This window comes from Scyliorhinus torazame, chromosome 7 (genome assembly GCF_047496885.1).
Source record: "Scyliorhinus torazame isolate Kashiwa2021f chromosome 7, sScyTor2.1, whole genome shotgun sequence".
NCBI classification, from domain to species: domain Eukaryota; kingdom Metazoa; phylum Chordata; class Chondrichthyes; order Carcharhiniformes; family Scyliorhinidae; genus Scyliorhinus; species Scyliorhinus torazame.
In genome coordinates this window covers 132,707,401-132,721,452 of record NC_092713.1, presented here as the reverse complement: position 1 = coordinate 132,721,452, position 14,052 = coordinate 132,707,401, and the positions used below count along the sequence as shown (strand labels likewise).

General features: G+C 40.9%; 1 protein-coding gene across 4 annotated transcripts in view; it reads left to right on the top strand.

The window, feature by feature from the left end:
• The window catches only part of nos1apa (nitric oxide synthase 1 (neuronal) adaptor protein a), a 595,509-nt gene extending 589,694 nt beyond the window's left edge, over positions 1–5,815 (top strand). For all 4 annotated transcript variants that reach the window (XM_072511504.1, XM_072511503.1, XM_072511506.1 and 1 more), the window contains one exon: positions 4,603–5,815. In XM_072511504.1, the coding sequence (XP_072367605.1) occupies positions 4,603–5,161 (559 nt within the window). In that variant the 3' untranslated portion in view covers positions 5,162–5,815. The remainder of the gene's footprint in view (positions 1–4,602) is intronic.
• The last annotated feature ends 8,237 nt before the right edge of the window (positions 5,816–14,052 follow it).

Sequence of the window (14,052 nt, the reverse complement as noted above, 5' to 3'; positions counted from 1 at the left end):
ATGTTCCACCAAGCATTTGATGACACCAATGTAGAGGAGACTCCTCTACTTTGGGGGGACCAAACGCAATTGGGTGACCGCTTTGCAGAACACCTCCACTCAGTCCACAAACATGACCGCTAGCTTCCGATCGCTTGCCATTTTAATTCACCACCTTGCTCTCGCGCTCATTTTTCTGTCCTTGGCTAGCTGCAAATGTTCCAGTGAAGCCTAATGCAAGTTTGAGGAACAGCACCTCATTTTCTGGTTAGCGACTTTACAGTCTTCTGGACTTGGTTGTATAGTGGTTGTTGTCTGGGGCCATCAGCTCTGATGGTCTCCCAGTCTCTTTGATTTGATTGTCTGATGGCCACTGTTTGTCTTTGATATGGTAATGTCCCAGTGTCTTGGTTTTTGTATCGACTTAGTTTGAAGATTAACTCCTTAGTCCTTCTAACTTTTCCTGGGTAACTATTCTGCTATGAGAGTCGGAACCATCCGATTGGAGTTTTGGGATGATTCCAGGTGAAGTTTAGTTGTCGACTGGACAACAACTTCAGACTGTGAACTCTGTCCCTCTTTGGGTTTTCTTTGCTATGTGCTGGCCTTAATCACATTTTCCAAATTTTTGCTTTCGGACAGAGCCATCATTATTCTGCCATTCACACTTATTCTGGACAAACGCTTTGTCTCTTTACTACAACCCATCATCGCTCCCTTTGCCTCTTGTTCCATAACATCTTTGTCATTAATCTCTCCTGCTCTCTTCCCAATCACAACCCTTCCCTTTTATTCTTCCTCTTTTCCTCTCGCCACTCCCTCTCCGTTTCACAATGCCCAAAAGCTTGTGAACGACCTTTGACATATAATCACAGCTGTAATATAGGAAACATAGCAACCACTTTGTGTGCAGCATGGTTCCACAGCCAACATTGTAATACTGATCAGGTAATAACAAAGAACAAAGAACAAAGAAATGTACAGCACAGGAACAGGCCCTTCGGCCCTCCAAGCCCGTGCCGACCATACTGCCCGACTAAACTACAATCTTCTACACTTCCTGGGTCCGTATCCTTCTATTCCCATCCTATTCATATATTTGTCAAGATGCCCCTTAAATGTCCCTATCGTCCCTGCCTCCACTACCTCCTCCGGTAGTGAGTTCCAGGCACCCACTACCCTCTGCGTAAAAAACTTGCCTCGTACATCTACTCTAAACTTTGCCCCTCTCACCTTAAACCTATGCCCCCTAGTAATTGACCCCTCTACCCTGGGGAAAAGCCTCTGACTATCCACTCTGTCTATGCCCCTCATAATTTTGTATACCTCTATCAGGTCGCCCCTCAACCTCCTTCGTTCCAGTGAGAACAAACCGAGTTTATTCAATCGCTCCTCATAGCTTATGCCCTCCATACCAGGCAACATTCTGGTAAATCTCTTCTGCACCCTCTCTAAAGCCTCCACATCCTTCTGGTAGTGTGGCGACCAGAATTGAACACTATACTCCAAGTGTGGCCTAACTAAGGTTCTATACAGCTGCAACATGACTTGCCAATTCTTATACTCAATGCCCCGGCCAATGAAGGCAAGCATGCCGTATGCCTTCTTGACTACCTTCTCCACCTGTGTAGCCCCTTTCAGTGATCTGTGGACCTGTACTCCTAGATCTCTTTGACTTTCAATACTCTTGAGGGTTCTACCATTCACTGTATATTCCCTACCTGCATTAGCCCTTCCAAAATGCATTACCTCACATTTGTCCAGGTTAAACTCCATCTGCCATCTCTCCGCCCAAGTCTCCAGACAATCTAAATCCTGCTGTATCCTCAGACAGTCCTCATCGCTATCCGCAATTCCACCAACCTTTGTGTCGTCTGCAAACTTACTAATCAGACCAGTTACATTTTCCTCCAAATCATTTATATATACTACAAAGAGCAAAGGTCCCAGCACTGATCCCTGTGGAACACCACTGGTCACAGCCCTCCAATTAGAAAAGCATCCCTCCATTGCTACCCTCTGCCTTCTATGGCCTAGCCAGTTCTGTATCCACCTTGCCAGTTCACCCCTGATCCCGTGTGACTTCACCTTTTGTACTAGTCTACCATGAGGGACCTTGTCAAAGGCCTTACTGAAGTCCATATAGACAACATCTACTGCCCTACCTGCATCAATCATCTTAGTGACCTCCTCGAAAAACTCTATCAAGTTAGTGAGACACGACCTCCCCTTCACAAAACCGTGCTGCCTCTCACTAATACGTCCATTTGCTTCCAAATGGGAGTAGATCCTGTCTCGAAGAATTCTCTCCAGTAATTTCCCTACCACTGAAGTAAGGCTCACCGGCCTGTAGTTTGTCTGTAATCTGTTTTTAAAGATGCTGATTCAGCAAGACATTGCTCAGGACAGCGGGGAGCACTCCCTGTTTGAAATAGTGGCATGGGATCTTTTGTGTCCACCTGAAAAGGGGGACGAATCCTTGGTTTAACATCACATCCAAAAGACAGTCCCTCCCTCAGTACTGCACTGGACTGGCAGCATAAATGATGTGCTGAAGTTCTGGGTGCAGAATTTGAACCTACACCTACTGATTCAGTGGCAAGCATGCTACCGTTGAGCCATGGCTGTATTCTAATGTCATAACCTGCCATATTAATAACCCTATTAAAATCATTAAAAAGACAGCCGTCATTAGTTGTGAACTTCATTTATATTGACTTGCTGTAGTCATTTTGAATGAATAGATGTCATAACATATTGGCTTTAATAATACATTGAGAGTACATTTATGTTGATATAGTGGGAGATAGCTTTCTAAACCAGGCCTCTATGTTCCTGTTGCAGTGCTGCTATTGCTTTCAAATTGATCAATTGTTCACACTTCGTCAGAAGGTCATGGGGCCAAGCCTCGATAAATGACTTGCACGTAACCTAGGCTGACGTACTAATTCAGTATCAAGGAAGTGTTACATTGTCAGAGGTGTTGACATAGTGAGATTAAACTGAGACCTACCAACATTCCTCCTTGAACCAACATCACACAAAAAAAGAGATGAAGCAGTTTTCCTAACTCATTAACTTCACTTGTGGGAACGCTCTGTGCACATGTTGACTGTCAGATTCACTTACAAAATGTTTAGGAGGGATTATTGGGTTACGGGGATAGGGTGGAAGTGAGGGCTTAAGTGGGTCGGTGCAGACTTGATGGGCCAAATGGCCTCCTTCTGCACTGTATGTTCTATGTACATAACAGTAACTACTCTAGAGACTAGCCTGTCCCCGACAGACACAAACCTATTGCTGATGTGTCCTGAAGAACTTGGCTTGGCAGCAGTAACGTGGAAGCAGGATTTGTGAACTGGAAGATTTGCAGATGAATGCTCATCAGCTACAACCTTAAGTTTGTTAGCCAATTCACCATAAGGATTTGACTTGTATGTTTTCTGTTATGGTGACTGACTAAGTGTTAATTTTATCTACTGAACTATTGTATTTAAATGAATATATGAATATTTGAGCACGGTCACTGAATAATACATTTTTTGCACCCTGGCACAGAAAATTGCCCTTCGTATTGGCCAAAGGTACCAATGCAAATTAATATTAACTCTTGGGCGTCTGTGTGAGCAGTACCCTCAGATGGTAAATATTCATGTGTGAATCTGAATGAATCACAAGAGGGCAAGTTCAGAAATACATCTGAATTAAACCAAAACTGCAACATTGACAACCTGCATTTACGTAGCACCTTTAGTGTTTTAAATAGTCCCAAGCTGCCTCATCGGACTGTAAGCAAATGAAAACTGATACTGAGCTGAAGGAGAAGACATTAGGGCATTTGGGCGACTGTTTAATTGAAGACATGGGGCTGATCTTTATGGCCCTTTCCACCAGCGGGATCATCTTGTCCCACTGATGGCGAACAGCCCATGGTGGGTGCCCTGGCATTGCAGCCAGCAAACAAATCCATAACGCCATTGACATCAGCGGGACCGGATGGTCCTGTTGCCAATCAATGGTGAGGCACTTCTGAACCGCAAAACACAGCGCGGAGGGGGGAACGGGGGGCGCGAGAGGGGGACGATGGGGGCAAGGAGGAATAGGGGAGGGGGGATGAAGGAGGGTGGAAAATTCCACCCATAAGTTTGAAGGTGCCTCTTAAAGGAGAGAGGCAGAGCGGTTTAGGAATGGAATTCCAGGGAGGGGGGGCCCTGGCAGTTGAAGTCAGGACCACATTTGCACATAAGGCTACAAAGTTCTCTGTTTTCAATGAACTTCTAAGTACTTAATGTTCAAAGTCAGAAGTCAGGCTTGCTTCTGGCTTCCAACCTTGTTTTAATTCTTTACCCATCCTGTAATTGGTATTCTTTTCCTTTCCATTCTATCTTGTTCCTTAGGCTCTGGCACATGGCCTAGATGGCCAGTTGTTAAGGAAATGGCCTTTACAAATGGCAGTGTTAGGTAAGCAGCAAGAGAAAGCATGAACTCTCTCGTTAACAAGGGATGATGGGGTATTGAGAAGAAAATTTAACCCAGTCAGCTAGGTTTCTGAAGGTCTGTGTACTGACTGATTCACATTTTATATTTTGGACATTAACCTCTGCACTGCTTCTTTAATTGTAGACAAAGCTTTTTGGACACTTTCCCTCGACTAGAGCCACCGCCACCAACGGTCAAAAAGAGGGCACCTCGAGCACTGAAGACCACTCAGGATATGATGATATCATCGGTGCCTGTGGTTAACAGCAGTGATGTTTCCGATCCATCCACGTCAAGCCATGATGAAACGGTGCTGCAAAAGAATGGAGCGGCTGAGAGTAAGGCCGAAGGTGACGAAACTGCCCCCACGAGCAGCGTGGAGAATTTAACTTCCAACCTCACTGCCGAGGCCAAATCAGAGAGTGAGCTGTGCAGCACACTGGAGAATGTAGCAGATCTTGCCAAGCCAGCCCTCTCTGTGCCTGATCTTCTGAACAAAGAGCCTGTGGACGTCAAACTCAAGCCAACTGGCCATGAGAAACGGATGACCTCCTCCCCGCATCCAGACAAAGCTTGCTTGCGGATCAGCATTAGTGAAGATGACCTTTTGGGGAATGACTCTGAGGACTCCGGGGTACCACGACAAAGATGTTCAAGTGTTGAAAATGAAGAACACCACCCAGATTTGCTATCATTCGAATAGGTTTCTGTGGGGATCTTGTTTCACTGACTATAACTGGAACAGCAGAATCCCTTTCCCTTGAATAGTCTCAGATGTGTAACTTGCCTCTTAGAGTTTGGTGTCATGGTGGAACGAGGGGTTGTACAATTACCAGTGTAGGTGTCCTTTATTAGGCAGCAGTTTGGCTTTGACCCTGAGCTTTAAATGGGCTGAGGACAACTTTACACTCATCATAGGAAGACTACCAATCGCTACTTTCAGAGGGTAAATTGTCCAGCATACACTTGGACTATTATGAGGAGGCTAAAGTAGAATGCAGATAATTTTTAGAACTGGGCTTTGAACTTACACTCAAATACAAATAGCTTATGCATTTGACCTAACTTCCTCTGTCCTATTTTTAATTGTGCATTTTACCTATTTATTTTAGACAAATTAATCCCTCTGCTAAAATAGCAGAGGGGGACAAGTTCGGACCAACCCATCAACCATTCATACCTCCTATCTCACAATGTAATTTCAAAGCCTAGATTTTAAATGAATGAAACTCAGCAAATCCAGATACAGTTCTACCTATTCACCAAAGTGACTGATAACCTTTTACCATATAGAAAGCCTATAATGTAACAAGATAACATTAAGTGCCTGAATTAAACTTTATGCACTTGCAACATTGCCACAGTAAACTTATGTTTTGTCAACACCTCATTAAATATTCTTTCATACGTACATTTTCTGCAAACTGACTGCAAAATGAAGTAAACATCACAGTCTGTTGGGAGTGCTGCTTAGATTATTCAGAAAAAATTATTGGAATCTTAAAATCAGAACAAGGGAAACTAGCAAGGAATATACAGTGATTTGTAATTTTAAAATGAAAGGTAATGTAGTATTTTTTAGGAAAAAAGAATTTATTTTAGATTAATATTACTGCATCACTGACTAAATCAAATGAATCTTTATAAAATGCATCATTTTATTAAAAACTCTAGGTGTCATACTGCCTTCATAATAATCTGTTTGAAGAAGCACATCCTGTTTTAGGAAGTGGATTATTTAAATATGGCACAATTTGTTCTGTCCCACGATAGCTGCTCTCTGTATTAATTCACCGCGCACATTCAGACTAACACACAATGTGCTGCTCTTCAGAATTCCAGTCTAGACAGGAATTATTTCCAAAGGTATTTCAGTGAAGTCAAATTTTTGTTTACGGTTTATTAGTTTTAATTACTTCTGTTATTCAGAATGTAGCAGAGTTTCAGTAATAGAATAAGGCAATTCCTCTCCCCCTCCACAACCCTCCATAGCTATTGCATATTTGCTCTTCACGCTTGCTCAGTACCACAGAGGAATGAAGAGGGAATTATGCATCCATTGTGATTTTGAGCACATCTGCACACAAGCCAGAATAGTTGTTTGGTAGGACAGAACTTGCGTTTTACTGATAAAAGGCACATGTTGTTGAAGCTTGTCGTCTTGCACTCATCAAGGTAATTCGCAAGAATACCAAATATTAAGGGAACAGCAATTCCTACTTAATGAGAAGAGAGTGCTGATTGGTTGGCAAATGGGCTCTGATTGGTAGAAGCATTGCTGTAGAGAATGCACCAGTTAACTGATGATTGACAGTCTTGATTACCAAGCTTTATTTAAATTCAAACCATGCAGGTAGACTCTGACTGTTCTGTCATTCCCTGTGCACTTGATATTCTTGCAAACTTGCCTAATGAATACCAGATAAAAAACTTCAAAAACGTGTTTTTTATCAAAAATACACAGGCCTAAATTGTTAAAACCCACACTAGTATGGACCATTGCTGTGCGAGGGCATGATTTTATTCATGTTTTAATGTGATTTATATCCATTACTCTCAGCCTAAAGAAGTGATGGTGGGAAGAGAGTGGAGTTAGCCTCAGTGGAGATAACTGCCAACCCATGTCAACATTCTGAAAAGCTATAATCTACTGATATTTGTAGAAGTGATCTTGAATTTTGATTGCATTTTCAGATATAGTTGTTCTATTCAAATGCAAATGTTAACACTTCAAATCTTTAGCATTTTTACACATTATTTTATAAACTGAAATCCTTACAAAAAAATTCATAATGTTTTGTGGTTTTCTTCCAAATTTTAATGTAGGTGTTTGCAGTCTCTCTCTCTCTCTGAAGTGCTTTGATATATTTATTCCCTTCTGCCTTGATTTGCACAGATTAGTACACCATTATGCTTTGCAAACTTTTAGGCTACCCACATTCTGCATAATTCACTGCCATGTGCATATAGATTCTGTAATTAGACAGACTGCACCTGTGAAAGAGAGTACTGAAATATTATTCATGAAATGTCTTTTAATTTAGTGATTTAGTTTGCTGCTGTAATGAGACATGTTAGATTGCATTAAAATGCAATTTACCTGGAATTGGTGGCAAGATTGTAGAGAGGAAAGTATCAGTCTTCTGTCAGTGGAACTGTGACATTAATTCCAGGGTGAGGATCACCATCAATTCTGACATATCTTTAAAAGCACTGTCTATATCTCCAGGATCCAAAGTGAGCAGAATTGTTACTGATTTATTATTTAAAAGAATTGGATAAATAATCAAAATTAACAAGTTAATAGGGCCTTGGGGGGGGGGGGGGGGAGGGGGAGAAGAGCAGACGTTTGGGACTAGTTGGATGGCTCTTTCAAAGAGCTAGCACATGAATCATGGGCTGAATGGCCGCCTTCCGTGCTGTAAAATTCATACAGTATGGAGCCTGCCAATCTAACCTCTTTCTTTAAGCCAAGTGTCTTTTAGTACAAAACATAATATTATGAAAACCGTGTATTAATTTCATTTTGACCTTACAAATGAGCTAATCAATAAGTTACGCTTTCCATGCCAGGTTAATCTTGATGGGATTGTTGACAGGCATGTGTTTCATATCGCTCACCGGAAATTTGATGATTGAGAGTTCAGACTCATGTTGGTGCAACTTTAGTGTATTGAGAAAATACTAAGGAAATTATTTGCCATCTTAGCATCTCCAGTATTGTGCCATTGTTGTTGCTTTGTAATCAAGTGTTAATTATTGCTTTAGGCTATTGATATGCCGTCAATTAAGATGGAGAACGCAGAGTGAATTAACTATGGCTTTAATTGACTTACAACAGAGCTGGCAGCGACCCCAGAATGAGGCAGTGTGAGAGGTCGCAGCTTATATACCCAGGCCTTCGGGGGAGGAGCCAAGGGCAGAACCAAAACCGTACAACATGTAATATAGTGGCAATACTGTATAATGCGTAATACTGTGGCAGCACAATACAACACAGTGGTTTCACCACAGCTATATAAAAGGGTCAATATCTTCCATGGATTTGAAGTATGGACAATGATAAAGATGGATGCAATAGATTCTCAGGCTGGATTTTCTCTCCAGGCTTCACGGCCCCACTGACAGGGTCAACTGGGGGCACAGTCACTCAAAGTGACTGTTTCCTTGATTTGGCCAATTAGTGGCCAGAGGATGCACTCACTGTCTAATTAAGGCTGGCGGGGCGAGTTCTTGAAGCCAGGTGGCCAATAGGAGGCACTCCAGCTTGGAAGGAGCAGCAGGCTGCCATGACAGGATAAGCAAAACAGAGGCACACCAAAATAGAGACACTATTTTGTCAACCTTTTAAAATGTAAACTAAAAAAATTTAAATGAAAGGAGAACTTTGCAGCCAGGCTCTGGGGGGACTTGTCGACCCAACTTATAATGGTATCAAAGTCCAGTGTAACTGTTTTCTGCCCCCCCCCACCCCCCCCCCCCCCCCCAGATGCTGCCTAACCTGCTGAGTACTTCCAGAATTTTCTGTTTTTATTTCAGTATCCACAGAATTGTACTGTTATCTTGTGTTATGGGTCAGGGATTAGAGAACCCCAAAGTGTATCATGGAGTTCACCTGACCCACAACTTTTAATAGATTGTGGTATGGGGAGCACACGGCCCACTCTACAGGTGTGGGACAGCAAAAATGGAAAAAGTATTTTTTAAAGCAAATTATTCTATGAACTCAAGTTAACCTTTTTAAAACAAACAGTGAATATCTTAGCAACCATTAATTCAAAGATAACCCTAAGTAATCCTTTAAGCTGTCCTTTTAACATCCAAAAGACTTAATAACCTTTAAACAGAAGCACATCAGGATTTACATTCAATACTGGAAACATTTAAATTTCTGAATTCACCAAATGATCTAGAGATAGTCCACTATGGCAGGGAGATCAACAGTACACCTGCTTTGTCTGACTTCAGCTGCAACACACTGAAAAACAATAACAAAAAGACAGAGACACACCCAAGCTTTTCTCAAAGTGAAACTAAAAAGCAGAACCAGAGCTCAGCTCCACCCACACTCTGACATCACTGCAGTAACATGAGCAGCTAACCATTTCTTAAAGCGACATTCCCATGACACCTCCCCCCGAGAAAAAACAATAAACCATCAACTTCAAGATGGTTTCATTTTTCACCTTTTCACTATCCTTTAAGAAATGCACACAGTAAATATACTTTATCATTTCAAAAAAAACAACACACGCAAACAGGTGTAATAATATAGTCCATTTTTTTTTGTTCTTCCTCCAACTGAAATCCTTCATGATTGACAGTCTCTTTGAACAAGAAGGTCTCTGCACAATCCGTCCATTGCTCCAGACCTCGGCATTTCTCTTTAAAGTCAGATACTTTAGTTCAATCTGATCACAGAGTCCCTTGTAATTCTCCAACACATGCGCATTGGTTATCACAGCTTTCAGGCAGTCAAATGCCTGTCAAAAGTCCGCCGTCCACTGGAATTTGTTACGCTTCTTGAGCAAGTCCATCAGTGGAGCAACAACGCTACAAACATTTTTCACCAATGTTCGATCAAATCCACTCATGCCAAGAAATCGCATTATTTCCCTTTATCTCGAGGGTATCGGAAACTCCTCAAGGAAAGTGACTTGGGCTTTTCCAAATTCACTTTCGGCTAGGTTTATCACCAAATCCACCTCCTGAAGTCAATCGAATAACTCCATCAGATGTTTTAACTGTTCTTTCCATGTCTGGCTGAAAATTACCAGATCGTCGATGTATATCGCACAATTGGGTAATCCTGAAACAACTTTGTTAGTTAACTGTTTAAATATGGTTGGGGCATTTTTCATGCCAAACAGCATAACTTTGAATTGGTATATACCACCATCTGGAGTCACAAAAGCTGAAATCTCCTTCGCCCTGTCGGATAAAGGTACCTGCCAGTAACCTTTAAGTAAATCTAATTTGGAAATAAAAGCGTACTGTCCCACTTTCTCAATGCAATCCTCCAAACGTGGGATAGGATAAGAGTCCGTTCTTGTAACTGCATTAACCTTTCTATAGTCCACACACAACCATTGGGTACCGTCTGGTTTAGGTACCATCAGTATGGGTGAGCTCCATTGGCTGCAACCCACTTCAATTATGCCATTTTTAAGCATACTCTCAATCTGTTTGTTAACCTGTGCCAATTTTAAAGGATTAAGTCTATATGGATGTTGTTTGATTGGAACAGCATTTCTCACATCTACATCATGTATAGCCATTTTAGTACTTCCCAATTTATCGCCACAAACTTGCCCATGTGATATCAATAACTCTTTCAGGTCAGTCATTTTTCCTCTGAAAGGTAACTCAACAATTTATCCCAATTTTTAAAAACATCCTCATTTTCCAATTTAATTTGAGGTATGTCAAATTCACAGTCATCTGGATTTGGTTTGTCACTTTGAGTTAGAATCATTAAAACCTCCTCCTTTGTCTCTCCTTCCCTTTCAAAGTACCTTTTAAGCATATTCACATGACACACTCATTGAGTTTTCCTTCTATCTGGTGTTTTTACCACATAATTCACCTCACTTAATTTCCTTTCAATCTGATAAGGTCCACAAAATCTTGCTTTTAAAGGCTCACCTACCACTGGTAACAACACTAAATCTTTATCTCCACTGACAAAACTACGAACTTTGGATTTCTTGTCCGCGACCCGTTTCATCACATTTTGTGCAACTTTCAAATGTTGTCTAGCCAATTCACCTGCTCTATTTAATCATTCCCTAAAATTTGACACGTAATCCAATAATGTAATTTCCGATTTCTCACCCACCAATTTTTCCTTAATCAATTTAAGTGGTCCTCTTACCTCATGACCTAAAATTAGTTCAAAATGACTAAATTTGGTTGAATCATTAGGTGCATCCCTAATTGCAAACAGTACAAATGGAATTCCTTTACCCCAATCCTCTGGATAATCTTGACAATAAGCCCTCAACATTGTCTTTAATGTCTGATGCCACCTTTCTAACGCTCCCTGCGATTCTGGATGCTACGCAGTTGATTTGAATTGTTTTATTCCTAAGCTATCCATAACTTCTTTGAATAACCTTCAGGTAAAATTTGATCCTTGATCCGATTGTATTTCTGTGGGTAGTCTATATCTAGTAAAGAATTTAAGTAATTCCTCCACAATCTTTTTAGCTGTAATATTATGTACTGGAATGGCCTCTGGAAACCTAGTAGACACATCCATTATCGTCAAAAGATATTGATTCCCACTTTTTGTTTTCGGAAGCGGTCCTACACAATCAATTAGGACCCTTGTAAAAGGTTCCTCAAATGCTGTAATGGGTATTAAGGGCGCTGGTTTTATCACTGCTTGAGGTTGCCCTACCACTTGACATGTGTGACATGATTGACAAAATTTAACTACATCTTTATGTAGTCCAGGCCAATAGAAATGATTCTGGATTTTAGCTTGAGTTTTCCTTATTCCCAAATGACCTCCCACTGGTACCTCATGTGCAACTCGCAACACCTCCTTTCTATACCCTACCGGCAATACTACTTGATGAACTCCTGCCCACTTTTCATCCGCCTGCATATTTAAAGGTCTCCATTTTCTCATCAAGACATTACTTGTATGGTAATAACACTCTGGTACACACGCAGATTCCTCTTCCATGTATGCTTTCTGATACATCCGTTTTATTTCTATATCTTTTTGTTGTAGCTCCGCCAATTTTCCTGAACTAAAAATATCTGCCTCATCCTCCTCCTGATCTTGTTCTTTTTCAACCATCTGATCAAAAATCGTTTCTAATAATTGCACTTCAACTTCATCTTCACTCTTTGATTTCTCCTCTTCTCTTAACATGTGACTTTGCAACCTTGTTACTACACAATCTGGAAAAATCCCAGGAAATTCATCCTTCAACACTTCAGTTGTCTGACTTTACACAGGCTTATCATCCACAGTAGGCATCACTCCCACCTGCGATCCAGCTATATCATTACCCAAGATAAGCTGTATTCCTGGACAAGATAGTTTCTCTATTATTCCTACTACTTCACCACTCTTCACTGGACTTTCCAACCTTACCTTGTATAATGGAACGCTACTCCTCTCACCCTGAATTCCACATATTACCACTTTTTCTGGCAATATTCTTCCCGAACTACATAACTCCTCATCGCTTACCATTAAAGATTGACTAGCTCCCGTATCTCTTAAAATTCTGACTTTTTACCTACTCCTCCTGATACACATGAGTAAACTTTACCCACACAGTAAATTCTTTAAAGAGACCTGGCACCTTCTTATCAATCACCTCGCGATCAGTCTGTACAATCTTTTGCACCTCCTTCGCTTCACTTGGGCTTTCCTTTACCACTTTAACAAACCCCACTGTCTTATCCTGTTTTAGAACATCAGCTTTCCCAGTGCTTTTCTTCAACCACCAACACTGTGACTTTACATGGCCTAGTTTATTACAGTGAAAACATTTGAAACATTTCATTTTATTTCCACCCTCCTGGATTTCTTTTTTAATCTGAGTTACATTCTCCTTATTATCTCCCATCAGGTCACCTTTACCACTTGAGTATTTCTCATGTCCCCAGTTTCTATCCCTCACAGGCTGAAACTGATGTCGGAAACCAAGCTTTAATTTATGAACTAATTCATAATCATCTGCCATTTCTGCTGCTAATCTCACAATTTTAACCCTCTGCTCTTGCACATGAGTTCTCAAGACATCAGGAATTGAATTTTTAAATTCCTCCAAAAGTATGATTTCTCTGAGACCTTCATACATTAAGTCTATTTTCAAAGCCCTTATCCACCAATCAAAATTACTCTGAGCCTTTCAAACTCCATGTATGTTTGACCAAATTCTTTCCTTAAATTTCTAAACCTTTGTCTGTAAGCTTCAGGCACTAGTTCATATGCACCTAAGATGGATTTTTTCACCTCCTCATATGTCCCAGATACCTCCTCCGGTAGTGATGCAAGCTCTACCTACCAGCTTTATTTGAATCAGTAATACTCACATGTCCTGTGGCCATTTCATTTGTTTCGCTACCTTCTCAAATGAAATGAAAAAGGCTTCTACCTCCTTCTCGTCAAACCTTGGCAATGCTTGGACATATTTAAATAGATCCCCACCACGCTTTTGACTTTGACGCTCTTTCTCACTATCCTCATCACTATTATCCAACTGTACATTTCCCTTTACGTCTGCCAATTTTAACTGGCTGTCACATTTCATGGCCATTTTCTGAAGTTCAAACTCTCTTTCTTTATCTTTTTCCCTGATCTGTATCTCTCTTTCTTTTTCTCTTCGTTCTGCTAGGGCTGTTCTTTCTTTGTTTCTTTCTTCTCTCTCCTTTTCTTTTTCTTTCATTGCATATTCAAGCTGCTTTAATTTTTTTTCGTGTTCAAGTTGCTTAATCTGCAACTGAATCTTTGCCATTTCTAATGCCACCGCCATAATTACCTCATCTTTTCGCATTTTGTCAGGTAATGTTAACTGCAATGTTTTTGCCAAATCTAACAGTCTGCTTTTAGTCTCTGTCCGTAAGGTA